The 21845-nt window shown below is 35.9% G+C and overlaps 1 protein-coding gene across 1 annotated transcript in view; it reads left to right on the top strand.

Moving 5' to 3' along the window:
- Window positions 1–597: 597 nt before the first annotated feature.
- The window catches only part of LOC143067489 (uncharacterized), a 41799-nt gene continuing 20551 nt past the window's right edge, over window positions 598–21845 (top strand). Inside the window, exons 1-2 of the mRNA XM_076240835.1 lie at window positions 598–983; window positions 21592–21824. Coding sequence (XP_076096950.1) covers window positions 806–983; window positions 21592–21824 — 411 coding nt within the window. The 5' untranslated portion in view covers window positions 598–805. The remainder of the gene's footprint in view (window positions 984–21591; window positions 21825–21845) is intronic.

Genomic DNA, 21845 nt, shown 5'->3' with positions numbered 1-21845 from the left:
AATTTAAAAGGCCAAATAAAGTACGAAGTTGAAGAGCATTGAGGACAAACATTCCTAAAAGTTTTGCCAAATACAGCTAAGGTAATCTTTGCCTGAGTTACAAACTTCACGAAAATTATGATAAAATAAACAATAAAACGTCATATATTTCTACATCTTATTGTGTCTTTTTATATATATAAAAAATATCGATTTTAGTTGAAATGATAGGACATTCTTTTTTTGTGGGAACTCATTTTTTTCCTATGCCAGGAAATACAGCAACTGAATGTTATAGGTCAAACGTTGACGTCACTCGAATTGTGACGTCATGCCAGGTATGCGATACGGGTTTTGCTATGCGTTACTGGTTTAGCCATGCGATACGGGGTATGCGATACAGGATAGGTGATACAGACTGGAAAATAAACCTTTATTAGATATACAAAATTGCTGTATGTTGTACTAAATATATGATAAAACTAAATAACATGTGTATATCTGAATAGTTTGACAGTATTTCATTCGCGTACCAATGTAATGTCAATGAAAAACATTAGATTGAATATCATATTTGTATTCACAATTTCATTTTTTTTTTTTTCATTTTAGAAAATATTCTCAGATGTTTGATAATTATTATCGCTCGTAATCACGAGAATTGCAGTTGTGCGTTAAAATCCATAAATGTAAAAAAAAAAAGCTTTCATGAACACTGTTTGAAGAAATCATATTAGAACTCTGAAACCGATAGTTGTAAACTTACTTAGTATAGCCTAACGTCATGGCATCTTGACTTACCCAAGAGGAGGAAAACTATGTCAGGATGAGCTTGTTACTAACAGGAATATCACCTCGTGCAGTACGAGCTTTGTTTGATCGTGAATTTGCTCCAGCATGTTTGGATTCCTCAATGAAGAAAGAGTACAACAAACTGAAGGACCTTCAAAAGAAGAGAATTATTAGCCAGTCACAGATGAACCTACTAATCCCTAGATTTCCTGGTAAGTAGAGTAGTTGCCTAGTTACGTCATTTACTTGAATGAAAACTCATGTAATGCTCTAGATATGCATTACGACAATCAATGTATTTTGATTGACGTATGACGCCGAAATATCTTAAAATGCACCAGATAAGCACCAAATAAGCACCAGAAATGCAATAATTTTGATGCAAAAATATTTAAAAATCAAAAACCTTGTAACAAAATATCAAAGAGCCTAAAAAACCAATCAGGGCAAAAAGCAAAGCCAACCCCGGACAAGGAAGTAGAGCTATGCAGCGTGTAATAAAGATACCCAAAGAAAACCGGAATTAATAGTAAAAGAAAAAAATATGATCCTGTTTTTTGTAAGTAGACAATTTAACGATTGAGTCTTCAACTTAAGAAAAGAACTGAAACTGGGGAAGGGACTATTAAAAAAAAAATGCTGACTTCAAAACCGTAAGAAAAATAGTTTTACCTGAGTAGAAAATAATACTCTTTATACCAAATCGCCTTTATTAAAGAAATTTGAAAATGCTTAAAACAATAAGTTCTTTTAAAGTCAGGAGCGTCCGGCCTTTGTTAGGCCGTGTTCACATTGACCTTAACTCGGTGTTGTGTAAGTGTAACTCACACGTAAACTATCTATCTATCTTCCCGTCAAGGAGTGGACTCATATTTGAGTGTATATACTCCAGCGTGAGTGAACAGCTAAAAACCTTCAAGTATGTACAGTTAAAAAGAGATCTGTATGTACAGTTAAAAACGGTGCTGTAATTTAGATGTGGAGTAGTTGTCGACACGCTGACATCTTGGATGGCGTTACGAAAGTGTTCCACAGACGGAGAAGCTCGGATATCTGGAGGTATGTTGTTCCAGGATATGATGGTGGCTGGGATGAATGAATATTTAAAGCAGTCCAGTCTGGTCTTTATCTGTCTGATGTTATTTGACACGGAACCACGGGTTCTGGTATCATGATGGCTGAGCAGGTGGTGAACAGGAACTTCTACAATATGATTTATTATCTTGTAGAACATGATGACTCTGCTCCTGGTTCTCCTATGTTCCAGTGGTTCCCAACCTAGTTGCTGAGTCATTTTAGTCACACAACCTGGTTCCCCCGAGAAAAAGTCCCCCATTACGAATCTAGCAGCCTGGCGTTATACGTTTTCCAGTTGTTGGATTTGTTATTGCTGGTAGGGATCCCAGACAGCGCTGGCGTACTCGAGGATGGGTCTTACTAAAGTTGTGTAGGCTTGACTTTTTACTTCCTGAGGACAACTCCTGAGGTTCCTTCGCAGGAATCCAACAGATCTGGAGGCTTTGGCTGTGGTCTGGTTAATGTGCTCACGCCAAGACAGGTCCTTGCTGATGTATAAGCCAAGGTATTTCCCGCCTGGGACGCTTTCAAGGGTATGGCCATGCAGATGGTAATCGCATATGGTGGGTTTGCGTTTCTTGTTGATATGGATGGTGGTGCATTTTTGCGGGTGGAACGCCATTTGCCAATCATTTTCCCATTTTTCTAATTTATCAAGGTCGTCTTGTAGCTTGGTGGAATCACTAGTGGATCGAATAGGACGATATAACAGGCAGTCATCAGCAAACAATTTCACGCTCGAGTTAACCGATTCAGGGAGGTCATTGATGAAGACAAGAAAGAGCAGGGTCCCATTACTGTACCTTGTGGTACACCAGAAACTACCTCTGCTTCGTCGGACATTGTTCCCTCCACTAGAACATGTTGTTTCCTACTGTTCAGGAAGCTCTCCACCCATTTGAGAGTATAGTCATTGACTCCATAGTATTGGAGCTTATGGAGAAGTCACTTGTGTGGCACCTTATCAAAGGTTTTGGCAAAGTCTAATAGTATTGCGTCGATTTGTTGGCCATCTGATAGTCCATTTGCCAGTTCATGAATAGTGGCAATCAGCTGAGTCTCACATGAGCGTTTTGTGCGGAATCCATGTTGGGCTGGTGTTAAAATGGAGTGTTTTTCTAGATGTTCCATTATTTTCGAGTGGAGTATGTGCTCCATCACTTTGGAGCAAATTGCTGTTAGAGACACAGGACGGTAATTTGCCGCAGTACTCTTGTCTCCTTTCTTGAAGAGGGGCACCACATGTGTCATGCGCCAGTCATCTGGAACTTGCCCTACATTAATGGAGAATTGAAAGATGTGTGCAAGAGCAGACGCTAATTCTGATGATAACTCTTTAAGGAAGCGAGACGATATCGAGTCTGGTCCTGTTGCCTTGTGTGGGTTTAAATTTTTAAGAAGCTTGGCCACACCTGTGGTTCCGATGGTAATTGGTGCCATTTTGGGATAGGGACTAGGTCCCTTATCTGGCATTGTGTTTGTATCCTCCTCTGTGAAGACAGATTTAAATTGGTTGTTGAGGATATTAGCTTTTATCTTCGGGTCGTTGTGGATCAATCCGTCGGTGTTCCTAAGTGGAGCCACACCTGAGGCTTCCCGTTTCCCACTTTTCACGAAGGACCAAAACTTTTTGGGGTTCTGCTTCGCTTCCGGGCTAATGATGTCTTTAACATAATTGCTGTGAGCCTGTCTGATGTTGCGTTGACATTCTGCTTTAAGATGTTTATACCTGCGAACGTCTCTAGTGCTCTTAGTGGCATTTGCTTTTTAAAAGCTCGGTCCTTGCGTCGTGCAAGTCGGCGTGTATCTGTTATCATCCGTGGGTTTGTGTATCGTGAGCGAGTGATTTTATGTGGGATGTGCTTGTCCATCAGAGTTAGGACTTTGTCCCGGAATGAAGTCCAACAAGTGTTCATGTTATGAGGTGGCTGTGAGACAAAGTCAGATACGAATAGGGTGACATCTGCCTTCAGAGATTGAAGGTTTGCTTTATCCCATAAGTAGATTTTCCTTTTGGTAGGCTTTGCCCGTTGTGGTTTAGCTAGTGTGTCAATAAGCACCGCGTCATGATCACCGACTCCTGGGATAGTTTTGCACTTATTTACCAAAGAAGGATGGCTGGTGAAAAATAGATCAAGTATATTTTCTCCTCTTGTAGGGGTCTTGACTATTTGTTCAACTCCACAGCGAGTGGCTAGTTCAAGGTACTCAGAAGACATACGAGCAGGATATTGGTGTGACGTGATTGATAAGCTACTCCAATCTATGTCGGGGAGGTTGAAATCACCCGCAATCCAAAATTCACTCTTCGGGTTGTCTAATCTGATTTTGGACAATTGATCGACAATGTTTCTGGTTTTTTCTTCAGATGTGCAGTTTGGCGGACGATAAAATGCAGAAATGATGGTAGACTTAGTCTTTGAATGATGCAGTTTAACAGTCAATAGCTCTGAATCCTTGCTTGTGTGGACAGGTGTACATACCAAGTCGCTTTTTATTGCAAGTAATACTCCTCCGTGAGAGTCATCTCTGTCTCTCCTGAATACGTTGTAGTTGTTTGGGAGTACCTCTGGTGAAAATATTTCACTGTTAAGCCAGGTCTCAGTACCGACAATTATGTCTGGATCAGCGTTGTCTATAAGTACTTGAGTATCTGGTACTTTGTTGCGGATACTTTGGAAGTTGATTACTAGTGTCCTAAGTTTATGTTTCGTCTTTAAGCATGCGGACGGAGTGCTCTTCTTTGAAGAGGAGGATGCCTGCGGGCTACCAATGACTGAATGCGAGCTGGATATTGTGGTGTTATTTTGGCTCTGAGATGTTAATAATTCAAGGCTGTCATAGATGTTATCGTCAGCAAGAATTGAGTCGAAAATTCTTGTGTGATTTGGAGTGTTACAAGCGATGCAGATCCACGTTGTAGATGTATTGGCCAACAAGTTATATTCTGGAGTTGACATTGAAATACATGATGTATGGACCCATTTGTCACATTTGTCACAGGCTAATGCATGTTGACCCCATTTCACTGCCTTTGTGCAGATCATACATGGATATTTTGGAGTGTATGGACCTGGATTATACTCAACTTGACCGCTCAGCAGCAGTAGGGTTTGGATTACACATTTCGGTTGTATGTATTTAAAACGTTCCTGTTTAATTGTTGTGTTTCTAAACCAGTTATATATACAATCAATGTTTTTGATATTTGGATGGATAAGATGATTTATTTCGTTGGTTTGTGTATTAGAGTTAATGGTCACCAATATACTCAGGATAATAGATATGTACAAACTGGGTAATATGTTTTTTTCACAGCTGGTAGTGAATGTAAACAAACAAAGATGGCGGCCACAATTGCCGGCTTCCTTTGTTAGAGTTGTCTTGATGACAATTGATAAAGTTATTTTATCTGGTAATCGAGCAGAAATATGATGCAGTATTGATCCATAATACGTAATTAAATGACATATGCTAAAATTCCTGGTAAGAGATTGCCTAAAAATTATATAAAATCCAAAAATTTGGGAGCTTGAAAGTTCGTAGATTTTCCTCACGGCACTTCCGAACATGTAAACTAAACACAAGCACGTTCCCATTGATAAAACTCAATGTTTTCATGTAGTTTAAATCATGTTTTTTTCTACATGAAGTCTCCAGTCAATGTAGGCCTTGTGTAGATTAAGTGTACACAAAACTAGGCATTTAGAACATTAATTTAACCATGTATATTTAGGGAAGAATTGATTCTTTAAATAAAACTGATATTCATAACAGTTATTAATAAAGTTCTGTACAGAAATATTTATCTAAACTTGATATACATTTATTTGTTTTAAAAAAAAAATTAACGCAGATTTATTAACCCCTTATCAAGACTCAAAGCATCATCATTGCCGAACACATAAATATTATTTTTTATTTTTTTTTTTGAAACAATTAAATCATCTTTATTGCACTAAATGCTGTTTAACAATTTACCTAGCTTACAGCATTAGGCTAAGTATCCCTGTATATCAGTTATTATACATCCAGGGAGAATATATAATAAAATATTATATAAATGTTAGTATTATACAATTAGACATAATACATAAATTAAATTAACATCAATATGTATTGATTCAGTCATTAATAATGAAAAAAATTGTCTGCTTACAAATTGGGAAAAATAACGGATCTACACCGTATCGTTTTGTAATTATTATGTATGTTTACTTTCTCACAGGTTACCTGTGTATTGGAGTATCTGTATCTGTATTTCCCACTTATGAAATTAGGATGGGTACGTCACAGATTCCTTTCGGCTATTATGTGACGGGTTGGTCTGCGCACAATTAGTCGCGCTTGCTGAGGAGTGCTGATTTAAACTCCTCGGTAGTAGTGGCGCACACTACTGAGTCTTCCAGATGGTTCCAGTTTATTGCAGTGCGCACAAAAATAGAGTTCTTGAATTGTTCTGTCTTACTGGTTGTTTGTTGTTACGGACTTGGTGGTCTATAATGTTTTTTGTTACAAAGTTATTGTACGTTGTTGCTTTGATTTGTCTCTTTGGTCTGTGAAATTTGATTAAATCGTCGGGAGGAAGCGCTGGTATCTTCCCCTCAACCACTTTGAAAAAGAAGATCAGTCGTTGTTGTTGGCGTCTTGATTGTAATGACGGGAGCTGAAGTTCTTTAGCATTTTTGTCATACATCCTTCCTCTATTGATTTGTAGTCTTTGGTAATGAATCTAGCACCTCTCTTTTGTATGGATTCTAGTTTGTCAATGTCTTTTTGGGTATATGGGTCCCAAATAATTGATCCATACTCCATAATTGATCGTATGAGAGCTATATATGCTGTTTTACGGCATTCCATAGGACAGTGTTGTAGGTTCCTTCTAAGGAAGCCTAGGGTAGAACTGGCTTTGTTACATGTATTTGTTATTTGTTCTTTCCATTTAAGATCTTCTTGTATTTGGAGTCCTAGGTATGGGTTGGATTACACTTGTTGTTCAAGCGTGTGGTTGTTAAGGTTGTAAAATCGCTGACTCTTACTTTTCAGACTAAGCATATAACATTTTTTGGCGTTGAAGCGCATACCCCAGTCGTCGGCCCATTTTTCTAGTGATTTCAGATCCTCTTGTAGTTTGTTATGGTCATTTTGGTTTTTGATTTCCCGGTACAGCAGACAGTCGTCTGCAAATAGTCGGACTGATGAGTTTACTGCGTCTGGGAGATCATTTATGTGACACAGGAAGAGGATGGGTCCTAGTACCGTTCCTTGGGGGACTCCGGATTCAACTGAAGCATTTCTTGAGTTTTCTCCATCAAGTTGGACTCGCATTTTTCTTTCGGTTAGGAATGAAGTTAGCCATTTGTGGATATTTATTCTAATTCCATATTGGTTTATTTTGTGCAAGAGTCTATCATGAGGTACTGTGTCAAACGCTTTTGAAAAATCCAGAATCGCAATATCTACTTGGTTTCCTTTATCGTAGGATTGTAGCATATCATGGATTGTAATGGCAAGTTAGGTCTCACAGGAGTATCCAGATCTAAAGCCGTGGTTTAGTGATGTTAATACATTATGCTTTTCCAGATGTTTAAGTATATGACGGCATATGATGTGCTCGAGTAGTTTACATGGTACTGATGTCAATGAGACTGGCCTGTAGTTTTCGGCCGCATGTCGGTCTCCTTTCTTGAATATGCTAGAGATGTTTGCATTTCTCCAATCCTCTGGTAGTGTACCACTGTCTAGTGAGAGCTGGAATATGAGTGTTATTATTGGTGCCAGATGTTCGGCGCATTGTTTTAGTACTCTGTTTGGTATGTTGTCAGGCCCTGATGCTTTGGATGGGTTGACTTTCTGTAGCAGCTTTTTTACTCCTTCTGATCCGATGGTAATTTGATGTATGGAGTCTTTTACCCTGATGTTTGTTTTGGGTAGTGTTTGAGTTGTTCCTTTTGTGAAGACGGACGCAAATTGCTCCAGTAGAATTTGCGCCTTCTCCTTACTGTCGTTTATGAGCTGTCCATGTTTCTTTAGTGGTGCAACCCCTATGTTGTCCTGTTTCCTTGACTTAACATACTTCCAGAAGGGTTTTGTGTTGTTCTTGTTCATTCCTTCAATTATAGCGTCGTTAATATAATTGTTTTCTGCTTTCCTGATTTCCCTTTTGCATGTTTTTTGGAAATGGCGGTAGTTTGTCCATGATTTTGTTCTTTTGGCCTGGTTATACAAGTTTTGTTTTTTCTTCAGCATCTTTTTGATCTTTTGTGTTATCCATGGTAGTCTGTTGTTGGACTTGACTATTTTTGATGGTATGTTTTTATCAAGGCTGGCAAATAGGTGTTTCTTGAACATCAGCCATGCTGCGTTGACATTTTGGTTGTTTTGGATGCTGTTACTTATCTGTGATAATAGTGAATCTAGATCTTTATTCACTTCATCCCAGTTGGCTCTTGCCCAGGTGCAGACTTTCCGAGGATTGGATTTGTAGTAAAAAGGTTTGATGTCTGTATCAGTTATGATGATTGCATGGTCAGAAATACCTGGTATGTTTGTTGATGTTTTCATAAGTGACGGGTTTGTTGTGAATACGAGGTCCAGTAGGTTGTTTTCCCTTGTTGGTTCTTCGTGGAATTGTGTAAGGCCAAATTGAGTTGTGACGTTTACGAGCTGTTTTTGAACTTCTGGATCTTGAGCATCTTTCCTAATGGTGAGGTTGTCCCATATTATGTCTGGGCAGTTGAAATCGCCTGTAAGTATGATGTTACTGCTTTTGTTCTCCTCTGTGATTTTTTCCAGGGATTTTTCTAGTTCTTCGAGTTGGGCTTTGTTTCTATGTGGCATGTAGAATGAGCCGATGATTAGGTCTTGGGCTGTTTTTAGTGTGAGCTTTACCCATTCAATTTCACATTTTGGTATGTATTGTGGTTGTTCAGTACTAATCATGCTGTTGTGGACTAAGATGAATACTCCTCCTCCTAAGGTACCCCTGTCATTCCTGAATGATGTGTAATTATCAGAGAATACTTCAGCTGATTTTATAGCATCTTTAGTTGGATTCTTTCCGGGTTTTACCCCTTTTAGCCAAGATTCTGTGCCAATAATGATATCTGGCTTTGTGTATTGTATTGTTGTTTTGAATTCCGAGGTTTTATCTTTGATGCTTCTGCAGTTTACCGTCATGATTCTGAGGTTTCTTTTATTGATGATGTTAAAGGGTGGTGGTGTTGTGTCCTTTACGCTGTTTCTTGTACTGTTTACAACTGACCGATGTTTGGTTATTGATTTGTCTTTTGAACTGCTTGTTTCAAGCGGACTAAATGATGAAGAAAAGGAGTCCATAAAGCTGAGGTCTGTTGTTAGAGGTTCGTAATAGCTTATGTTTTCAATCTCGTATGCATGGTAAGTGAATGAGGATACATTTAGGCTGTCACATTTGCAGCACATCCATTGCACGTTTGACCTTTGTAGAAGTTCGTAATCTGTCGTGCACAGTTCGATGCATGAGCGGTGGTGCCATATGCTGCAACAATCGCAACATACTCCCTCTGTTGACCATGTGACGGGTCTTTCACATAGACCACATGGGAAGACGTTTGCTGTTTTTGGACCTGGATTTGTTTCAATGTCACTTGATAGTAGTATGATGAGCAGTGCTGTTGTTAAATTTTGCCTTGTATGTATTGGTAATAATATTGGCCTTCTTCCGCTATGATGTAATTTCGGGTTTAGCAAGTTGACTAGATTTTGTTTTCTCGACCCTGTATGTGCATTTATGATATGCAGAACTAATGAGCTGGCTAGGAAAAGTAACAGTGTATACTTCATGTTGTAACTAATATAGCAAGGGAGATCCTTACTGATTGTTGTTGTTATGAGGTTTTATCAGTATGTACAATGTAGCAAGGGAAATCCTTACTGATTGTTTCTTTTGTGTTGGTCCAATGTAGCAAGGGAAATCCTTACTGATCGGTTAAGTTGCATGTAAAATGTAGCAAGGGAAATCCTTACTGATTTTGTCTTGAGGTGGCGGTCCAATGTAGCAAGGGATATTCTTACTGATTGGATTGGTTATAGTTTATGTTTAATAGATATAGCAAGGGTAATCCTTACTGATCTTGTTTCCAACAGTTGATTAATGCATGTTTTGTTATTTTCATTAGCCAGACTTTAGCTAGAAGTGGTCCTGGGTGTATCCCGTCAGCGTATAGCCAGAAGCTGAATGTTTTTCTTGTAGTTGATGTCCTAGTTCTTTTGTTTTTGATTGTTTTTGAATTATGGATGATGTCGGTTGTGAATAGTGGCGAGTATGTTAATTCATCCTTGTTGAGGTTTCTGATCTTCTCATTCAACTTGTATATTTGTGCCTCTAGTTTGTTGTCTTGTTCCTTGAATATTTCAGGGGTCTGTTGTTCAACTTGTGATTAAACTAATCATATGATTAATTTTAATCAGTCGTTAAAAGTTAATCGGATGATTAGTAAATGCAATGATTAAATTGCGTTGTTCAACTTATTTTAATCATTGTATTTACTAATCATCCGATTAATTTTTAATCATATGATTAATTTTGGGTAGTTAGCAAGTGTTTCCCACAATGCATTGTAAATCAGGGCCTACAAAACTTCCTTTGATGCATTGAATTATAACATTCTTCTTTTAAACAGGTTTTGGGTGCCAATAATTATTGAAAAATATCTTTTAACATGTTCATGTTTTTTCTTATGCTAACATAAAAAATATTTTAGATATGTTTCCAGTTCAAAATGAAATATATGCTTGAATGAAAAAATAATTTCAGTGAATGCACTGATTAAGTAATCAAAAGTAATATGCATTTATTTACCATGAAAATGGTTTAGGGTACATTTTGTAATAATTAGCATTTGCATTCCACTTTAAATTATGACTAGGGCCAGAGTTTTTCATGTTATTGTCATAAATCTTGGTATCTGAAATGATGAGGTCATGCAGGTGGTCGAAAACCCAACATTCAATGAGTAACTTGAAATCAGTTTGTGTTTCTTAATTATATTAAAAAGTTTCAATCGTTGTTGAAAAAGTCTTATCATGCAATATGTGACTGTTCTAACTCAGATGCAATGTCAGAGATTGTCTTCGGTCCTCAATCAAAATGCATCATTCATAGCCATGATTTTAATGCCGGAATTTGGTGTCTGACAACAACGACAGTGTCCGTGATTGCAATGATAATTCAGTTGAAGTTTTTGTTTTTACATAATGATTCCTTCAAATATCTGTTAAATATTTTTTGTTAATTGAGTCATACCTTCTACACATGCGAAAGATACGCTTTTGTTTTATAAATGACGAAATAATTGGGAATAACGATCTCCATTGACGCGTATGTGAAGGGTGCTTTCTTTCACGTCCGCATTTTATCAAGTATGGCATGCCAAAATAACATTTCAGATCATTTTTACGGATGGTGTAGATCGTAATAAATAAAAGAACTGTATACGCATGCATGTCTGCTTGGAGTTGATCCCCACCCGGACAGAGAGAAATAGCCCAACTCCAAGATGTTTATTATTAATATATTCCTGCATCAATTTATTTTTCACCTTCGGCTTACATAAGAATAAATACAGAATATAGAAAGTGAAACTAAAATTGAAAACATAAAGTCTGAAGTCACATAGAAGAGAAATAGATTTATGTTTTTTGGGGGGAAACAGCCGGTGCCAGGGGTACCCTCTGTGTGTTCAAATATGCATGCCATATTTGCCACTGCCCCATGTCTGTTTTATGAATTCTGACCCTAAATATTCCATCTGTTACATGCCAAGAATTCCTCTCTCAAAACTCCGGTGGACCTCCTACTGCACCCATTACCTGGATCCATTCGTAGATTTGATCCATTGTAAAGTGAAATTAATTTATGAAAGAGGGACGAAAGCTACCAAAGGGACAGTCAAACTCAGAAATCGAAAATAAACTGACAACGCCATGGCCAAAAATGAAAAAGACAAACAGACAACAATAGCACACACAACATAGAAAACTGATTAATAAGCAACACGAACCCCATCAAAAACTAGGGGTTATCTCAGGAACATGACCTGCATGTACGTGTCGCCACTGAAGACCACAACCATATAACAAATGGTCTATAAATTATCCGTGTTATTTGCTCTATGAGATATTTGCATGCTCCTTATTTTTTAATATTGATGCAATTTATGATCATTTATACTTATCATTTCGTACTCGGACTAACCAGACTCAGAGAAGCATCCATAGATGAGTTGGAAGTTAAAAAAATCAAAGATATATTCTGTGGTGATCTAGAAAAACAAGCACTAGTCACATAAATCATACATTGTTGTACCTCTCTCCCAACGGTGGTATAATACTTCTTTTGAAATATATCTGACACTCGAATATGAGATTTCCTAGATTCTTAATAACAGGTGCTTGTTTTTGTTTATTGTGTCAGATAAAAAATATGAGACATTTTATTGACTCAGTCTCTTAATACCTAATCAGTAATATTAAACACTGATGGCAGTATATTTTCATTATAAATATTTGCAGTTGCGGATCCTAGGCCTAAGGGGGAATCCGGGGGTTGGAATCCTCCTTTTATTTGACAACCAAAGTTTTTGAAAGGCGACGTGAGGTTTGAAACAACCCTTTTAATCTGGGCTACGTTGGAACCCCCCCCCCCCCAAAAGAAATATGGCTGGATCCACCCATGATTTGGATCCTCATAGCTCATAAGCTTTACTAAATGGGAAAACAATATACACTGTTTAAAAACTCCGTGTAAAGATAAAAATCGTAAGTTCCGAGATATACGGGGACGAATTCACCCATCATAATTTACCTGCGTAAACAGTTAGGACTTAGTCTAGGTCAAGGGCGCTACTGAAACTGAAAGTGCTAATATTTGAACTTCGAAAATGGGGAAATTAGCAAAGATTTGCTTTGAAAATCAATTATGGCCTGTACATTAATGCTATGGTAACATTATTTATTTATGAAAGCTGTTCGTCATAATTTGCTGAATGGTTCCGCACAATAACATGTGGCCCGTCTCAGCGTACGTTTAGTTTTTTTTGCAATCAACACTGTCACTGAGCGGTAAAATACAAACGAAAAACTGCCGAAATGTGCAATTTCTCTCTGTTATCAAATGCCCATTGTATGAGTGCGTCCGATCCTTCGCCCCATCTTGTCAAATCTCTTTCCAATTTATGTTTCAACTCAACTCCTAGCAACTATATTGTGTTTCTTTCAAATATTAAGGTATTTTATGGCTGAAATCTCTTTCCAGGAGCTAAATATCTCTTAAACGCCTCATATTTCGAGGATAAACTAATTTTTGCATTGATACTGCAGCCATCTTGGATGCTTTAATCATATGATTAAAATTTAATACACCTCAAAGAGGTGGATTAAGTTTAACGACAGTTTTAGCCTTTTTAACGCAGCGTTAAAATTGACGACAAGTTGAACAACACACTAATCATATGATTAATTTTAATCGAATGATTAAGAAATTTTAACGACGCGTTAGCCCTAACGACAAGTTGAACAACAGACCCCAGGTGTTTTATGGTCTTTGTTTTTGTTGTATTCTGATATTGAGTAGACCGGTATTTCAAGGAAGGTGACTCTACATTTAGGATATTGTTTGACAAGTTCCTTTATTTTACCAAGGTATTCAGCGGCTTTATCTATTGCGCTGTCTGTTTCTGATGTAAGAGCTATGTATTTTTTTGTTTTTTGATGTAAGGTCGCAGGTACCATACCAAATGTACAACCAGATTTGACCGTGTTTCCTCGTTTTGCGTCTGATGTTGTTTTTTAACCAGCTGTAACCTTTCTCGGTAGTTTCACCTGATTTTGTCCACCATTTTATGTTTGATTCTAGGGGGTTGGTGATTTTCCTCTCTAGCCACTTTCCTTTACTGTCGGAAAGTACGGCGGGGGTATGCGTTCGTTCACCGGTTGGCGGTACGAGATGACGCTCTAATTGCTTCAAAAGTTTGTTTTTTGACATCAAAGTTTGTTGGTATTCAGTGAGTCGGTGTTGGTAAATATATAGCAATGCGTTTATATGACTAAAGTTGGTGGTATGTGAGGGTATCAATGAATGTTGGCTTCCACGTTGTTTGTATGGTGTGGTTTATGATGATTTTCAAAGTGGTATATTGGGAAAGATACACAGCTTGACCCGTCGTATCTCCTACATATCTCTTTTTATGGCTTCCAAATTGATGATTTTCATATAATATATGTCGGATGGCTTTTAAGTAATCGGATTTAACGCGATTTTAAATAAATAATTTCTCTCCAGAATTTTTCACTACTTCCTTTCCGCGCATGCGCAGACCATCTTCAGGAGTTACTTTCATATTCTTTTATGTTTTGAAAGATTTATTTTGTCTAAGCTTATTTGTTTGACTGTGCTAGTGTAAAACATAACTAGGTTAGTTTATAAAATTATTTTAAATTCAATACAAAAGGTTATTTGCTATGCGGGTTTATTTTGGCCCCTCGTGGTAAAATATTTATACAAGGCAAAGGGAAGTTAGCATATGTTTATTTGTTAACAATTTACTTACAGGTTACAATATGCTGATGTCTTTAATAACATATTCCCGGTTTCTATATTTCTTATCGAATTTAATCTTATAATGTCATATATTTCCTTTTTGAAGATTTTAAAGATTTCTATCTTTGTTTCTTTTTTGTTTGAAACAAAATGTGCCTTATATATGGAGAAGAATATAACTGTTATCAGGGTGTTTATATCAAAATATTTTACATCTACTATTTTATAGCCAGTTATTGAATTTTCTAGCCTTAAAATATGTCTATCTATTTGAAGATAACGTAATAACTTGTATATTTCTTGCCAGTAAGTATTATTATAAGGGCATGTAATAAAAAAATGTTTATAATTGTCAATTTCTTTGCAAAAATTGCAAGAATTGTTTTCTAATACTTTCCACTGTGCTAATAAGTCGTTGCATGGAAGAATGAAGTTGAGTAATTTCCATTTAAACATTTTAAATTTGTTGTTTTCTAGGTAATTAAATATAAAATTAAGAGTGCTTTTAAATTTCATATTTAAATTTTCTTCAAAAATTCTTTCCCACTTCAGAATACCTACAGGTTTTTCTTGCTTATAAGGGGCAATTAATATTGAATATATTTCTTTATTACCCATTTCTGGATAGATATTATGATTGAGTAGTATTTGCAGATTTTTTGTTTTCTTTATATTTACTTTTGTTTTAAATGAGCTTTCTTGCTTTAAAATAATCTGCCAATATTTTGGAATAGCTTTCTTTAATAATGATAATTCTCTAATCCAATCCCGTTTATCTTTTAATTTAAGTAATATTTTATTTTCTGATATATGACCTCTTTCATCAAGTATGTCATTTACATACAGAATATTATGTTCAATCCATTTAGTAAATGATAAGTGTTTTCCTTTTGTTTGTATGTTATGATTGCCCCATAAAATCTGCTTTCTTATGTCTAGAAACGATTGTGGGATCTTTGTCTGTCCTCCCTTAACATTAATCCAAGTTTTAATCAATTGCTGATAGAAATCAGGAAGGGATTTAAATATTTTCTTGTCTAGCATATTAACATTTTTTATATTCATTCGAAATATCAAGAGGTGTTTACCAAATTTGTTTAAGTAAGCTTGGGGTATGATTGACAAATTATCACCAGAATTTTGTTTAAGTTTTAAAATCCACCGTAATTGAAGAGCTTTGAGATATAAGTCTATGTCGATCATTTTTAACCCACCTTCTAGATAGTTTTTACAAAGAGTTGCACGTTTAACTTTATCTTTTTTCCCATTCCATATGAAATTATATACTAGAGTTTTAAACTTTTGTATTATTTTCTTTGATATGTACATATTTGATGCGATATAAGTTAAATTTGGAAGAATTAGTGATTTTACTACTATTATTTTACCTATTAATGTTAAATTTCTTTTCATCCAGTTTGATATAATTTTTTCACATTTTTTAAGCTGTTTATCAGTGTTTAGTTTTTGACAGTCTTGATTGTTATAACCAAAGTAAAAGCCAAGACTTTTAATATTATCTGTTTTCCTATTTATGTTTTCAAATTTGTCTCTGCTATGTTTAAGTTTTCCCAACCAAAATCCCTCTGTTTTATTTCTGTTTAGTTGTAATCCTGATAAACTTCCAAAAGTTTCAATTATATTCATTGCTAAACTAACATCTTTTGGTGATTTAAGAAATAGTGTTGTATTATGCCGAACACATAATTCATTTGAAAAGGTCTTCATGAATCGACTTGACGTACACAGAGATATTTGCCACTGGATTTTACTCAAAAAGAATTCACTCATAACTGCATTACTAAAACAAAGTGTGAGGTAAATTTTATTGTTTGTCTAGTATCTCAGATCCATTAAAATACACTTAGAAAATAAAAATAAAAAAAACCCAAAAAAACAATACCTCTCCCTTTGTCAAATACTCTTGGACATGCGAAGACATGGAAGAAGAAATAACATTTGAAAGAATCAGAAAAGATATAAATGTAGTGATCCTTAACATCGCAATCCTTTTTTTTTTTCGTCTGTAAGAACGCGGCCGACGTTTTCTGGCCTTCTTTTACTTTAAGGGTCCCTATACTTTAGAGTTAGAGTTCAGTCATGGTTATGGTTAGATTAGTGGATGTTCTAGGTAAGGGTTAGGTTTTACGGTTAAGGCTAGGTTTGGGGTTAGGGATAGTTTAGTATAGCTTTATATGGGTTGGGACCCCTGAGGTGAAGGAAGGCCCGTTTTCAAATGTGTAAACGACACATCTTTAGTATCTTTAAACTACTGCAAATCATAAAATTGGCTTTCATAAAGGAGCAACCATTCAACTTCAAAAAGGTTTATTTTGCGCGAACGTTTTTATTCAGTTTTTTTTTCGATGCTAGCAATCAAATATTTTTTTTTAATATTTTACACTATAATGTATTGAAAAACTCTGGATTCAGAATAATTTTTTTTTTTATCAAATTGAGGATGAGACTATTTTTCATGGAAAAATCCTGCGACCCCCCTCCCTCCCCCCATCCTTTGCTTGTTAGCTGAGCCGTGAAGTCATTATTATGTAAGGTTTTCTACCCTCCTTTCGAAGTAGAATAGACCATCAGACAGAAAGATTGGTAGTCTGCTGGACTATAGTTTATTCTTAAAGGAGGGTAGTTAACCTGACCTAACAATGACTTTTTAGTTCATCTAAAAAGCAAGCTATCTAAAAATATTACCTTTGACTTCACACTCAATGAAATCGGCTGTAGTATTCACCAAGTTCAACCTTTCCGGTATTGAATAAATATTGAAGTTAATTAAAAAATCTTATTTATTGCATTCGGGATATAAAACTGTAGTACTAGTAGTGCAAGTTGTGCCTACAATAGCAAGTGAGAGGGAAAACAAGTTCAACTACCGTTTTTGGTGAATATTCAACAACTACCCTAATTGTTTTTTAAGTAGCAAGAAATATTGACTAAGTTCAAAAATCTGACATTTTTAGAATATTTGAAGAATAATAGAAATCCTACATGCAATACATGCTTCAATTATGTGTACAATAAACCTATTAGGTGTTAAAGCTGTATCTCAAAAACTGTAGGAGGATAACCGACTCTTTATATGTATAGCTTGTACCAAAAACACCGGACATTTAAAGAAAATTTATTAAAAAATCAAAACCCTGTAGACATACACACCTCTATTATAAATAAAAAGCTTTTTAGGTCAAAAACTGAAGGAGATAGCTAGACGTATATGTCCGGACAGAAACAGACGAACGGACGGATGGATGGGCGGACAGATCTAAATAAACGAACGTGCTCGACATTTTGTCCCGTGAGAGGAGGGGGGATGTGAAATAGTATTAAGAGGACATAGTGTACATGTACATTAAACAGCTAGGTAAGAAGTACCAGTGCACTCAAGGAATCGGTAAAGGTTTGGCATGAAATTTTGTCGCTTACATAGAACTCCAGATAAAACAAAATACACATTCGAAATGGCAAACGGCGAACAAATACACATGTTTTTTTCGCGCATACTTCATAAGTTTGTTTGCCATGGGTCTTATCCAATTTGTATTTATGCAAGTAAAATACGTTACAAGTGATTTTACTATTCCTAATTCAGTCTGTTCAAATAACTTTTAAAATATGGACATAGCACTGGTGAAGTCCTAATACTTATGGTAACATAAAATGTGCACGAAATGGATATGATACATAAATCTATATATATGGAAGTTTTTAACGACCTTGACTGGCTATACAGCCCTTCCACGGTACATAAATCTATTTTTCTGTAGATGGTTAAATAGAAAATTTCAAAGTGCAAAATATATACGTTTTGATGAAATGATTTTCTTCATAACTACAAAAAGAGTTTTAATATATTGAGAATTTATTATAAAATTCATTTGTAAGATTTCGTTGAATATTTGAAAATTATAATGAATAAAAAATAATTCACCATATTTCAAGGGACACAACTCCCTTGGCTGCACAGTGTTAGACTATTTTGATCATTATGGGTCTAATTTCACGTACAACATATTTTTTTAAGAGAGTGACATGTCTTGATGACTGGATATGACATAAAACAATCCGTACGTGATATTCTGATCAATTATGGATCCCGGAATGATTTCGTACCCGTGCCGTTCATTGTGACGTATTATAATGACATGTCAAAATATCGTAAACAATCGGATTATTTTTCAAATTTTTAGACATGAGCGCCAACGTAGACCACCATGATATTTTATTATGCGAAAGATACATAAGAGTACAGTTGATGGTTGAAAATTTCAAGATGGTCTACGTTGGCGCTGATGTCAAATTTTGTCTCCGAACATGACGAAATTGTAGATTTTTTTACACTTTTCGTCGTTTAGGGCTTTTCAAGGTCTCAGTTTGAACATATTTGAGTACATAACACCTTAAAATAAGATTCTACATGGACGATCCGATACTGCAGTTCATTACACAGGCGTGATGGGTTTCAACTTCAAAGTTTAAAAATTCTCGAAAAAGGGGGGCCAGAAACGGCCCTTATCATAGTACCTTATGTTGTGAACACGGCCTAGGTCTTGTATATATTTTTGTATTTGTATAATATAGTATGACGTTTATTATTACTGGACTAGTTCGCATAATTGTTTAGGAGGCAGCTGCAGTACGACTCTGGGTGCGGGATTTTTTTTTCTCGCTATATTGAAAGCTCATTGGTAGCCTTGAACTTTTTTCTGCTCTTTGGTCGGGTTGTTGTCTCTTTGGCATATTCCCCATTTCAATTCTCAATTATATTTCTTTACCACATGTATTAGTTGACTCTCTAGCCTAACTTTGTTCCAATTCAACGAAAATGAGATAAAAATACTCATCAATATCTTCCTTTGTTAAACATCGAATAGATTGAGTTCCATGTCATCCCTGCTGAAGTGACAGCGTATTCTATTAGCGTATCTCATACGCGTTATTCTAATATTCACTGGGATTAATCCGATGTTGGTAGCTGTCCAAAAATGGCTAATGCAGATCTATTGATAATAATTCTTGAAAGGGAGCAACCCATGTACAGTACCGTATCTCGTGGAGAGGGTTCTGTTTAATGATGAAATAAACCTTTTCAAATTAAGATATCCTGAAGATAAATTAAAAACATGTAAATTGATGTCCATAATTGATTTTTTCTTTGGCTGAAACTGATAGTGTCGATGCCAGTCAATGATATCATTCCAATAATCTACGGTTCGAATACCATTTTCCATTTACAAATATATATCACCTGATGAAGATTTGTCTCAATGGCACTCGTATCAAATCTTCATATTTTTATAGTGATTTTTATATGTCATTACCATTACTTAAGACACAAAAAAGGATATCAAAATTGACAGATGCCATGAAGCTATTAACTGAACTTCGAAGTCTCCACTTACATATGTTGTAAGTCTCAAGAAAAATGTAAAATCACAAAATTACTCCGAGGAAAATTCAAAACGGAATGTCCCTAATCAAATGTCAAAATCAGAAGCACGAACACTTCAAGTCAAACGAAAAGATACAAAGGCTGTATACATGCATCTTAAAACATAAAAGATTGATTGATTGTTGGTTGTTAAAAGTCCAAAGAAAAGAGAGACAAACCCAATTGTGAAGAGCAGATTAATTATCTGCTACAGCTAATTAAAGCAAATACGTTTTATATATAAAAAAAAAAGAAAAAAAAAGACATCAATATTATAACAGGAAACCGATAAGTCGATTATCGTTTAATTATTCGATACTTGGTACTTAAATTTGGGTGAATTACCTTTCGACAGACTGTTACCTTATGAGCTGTTATGTAAAATTAAAACCAGCTCATTGTGTCAGTCTAGTACTAAGCATGTTGTTGCCCTAATATGTATTTAAAATGGCTTTTGGCGACATAAAACATGCATATATCAGCAACATATAGGAGTCGTCTTGTCTATTTGCAGGTCTGTCATTCTGTCTGTTCATTCTACGTTGTGTCTGACGCATAACAATTGTAACATTTAATCAAATTAAATTTAATAAAATTAGATCAAACTTGGTATGCAGATGCATTATCGGAGGCATGTCATTAAACAACGTCACATAACTCAAGTTGACTGAATTTGCCCTTTGATTCCCTATAATAGTAAATCATGGTCCAAATAGCAAGAGCATTTTGTAGAGCATCCACACTTAGCTAAAAAGTGTAAAATATAGAGTTGATAAAGTTAGTATTTTAAGAAACTGGAAATCAAATTCTTTCCATTTGCATACGGTGTATGTATGATCTCCAAAATGATACGATATTCCCGTGCTTGCATTTCCTATCATAATTTTCTTGATAGAGGGTTGCTGCTCACAATGAAGCTATTAAATCAAGAGTTCCAAATGGTGAAGTTGAATTCATCTCTTCGTAAATTTTATGGACGCCATCACGAGTTGGTTGACCGTTATGGAATAACCGTTTCACAAATGATATCGGATATGTTCCTTACGTTGTAACTACAATCCCCTTCCCTTGACCTACCGAATTAGACTATTTACCGGATTTGATATCTCATAAACAACACGACTAGTGCCATATGTGGAGCAGGATCTGCTTACCCTTCCGGAGCACCTGAGACACCCCTAGTTTTTGGTGGGGTTCGTGTTGTTTATTCTTTAGTTTTCTATGTTGTGTCATGTGTACTATTGTTTGTCTGTTTGTCCTTTTCATTTTTAGCCATGGCGTTGTCAGTTTATTTTCGATTTATGAGTTTGACTGTCCCTCTGGTATCTTTCGTCCCTCTTTTCATCAACAACGTTGTGATCCTCTTACAGGTGATGTTTTTTTCTCGGTTTTGGCATGTGACCCGGATTTGTTTGGCTTAATCGATTAAGGACTATCAAACAGCAGTATACCACTGTTGCCTTTATATATATGTAGTTGCAGGCTATTAAGAGATCATTGGGATTTTTTTTGACAGGAAGAGGAAGGTTGTATAAGAGCCTCTATAGAATGTAGATCGTAAATGACAGCAATGATCAGTGAATAGAGTAAAAAATGATACTTTAATTCACAGCAACTAAAATGCATGTATAGAGTGGTATTATTCAGACGATGCAGATAACACTTTGTTTTAATTGTGTCCAGTGTTTAAGGATTTGACGATCTCTGATTTTATTTATAGCTGTACCTGATTCTAAAATATTTGACGTAACTCTTATGATAACGTTACTTAGAAACCTGACCAACTTGACTCCTCCACGTGATGGATATGACTGCCTACCGCCGGTTGCTACCGAAGTTACACCTTCTTCAGATTTGGCCAGAATAAAACATTACAGAAACATCTTGGCTCACCTGGATGAGGGGAAAATAGACACTGCTATGTTCACCACAGCATGGGAAGATATAACTGGTGTAAGTATCTTAGAACAATAC

This window comes from Mytilus galloprovincialis, chromosome 1, assembly GCF_965363235.1.
Source record: "Mytilus galloprovincialis chromosome 1, xbMytGall1.hap1.1, whole genome shotgun sequence".
In the NCBI taxonomy this organism is placed as follows: domain Eukaryota; kingdom Metazoa; phylum Mollusca; class Bivalvia; order Mytilida; family Mytilidae; genus Mytilus; species Mytilus galloprovincialis.
This window is presented reverse-complemented; position numbering and strand designations above follow the sequence as displayed.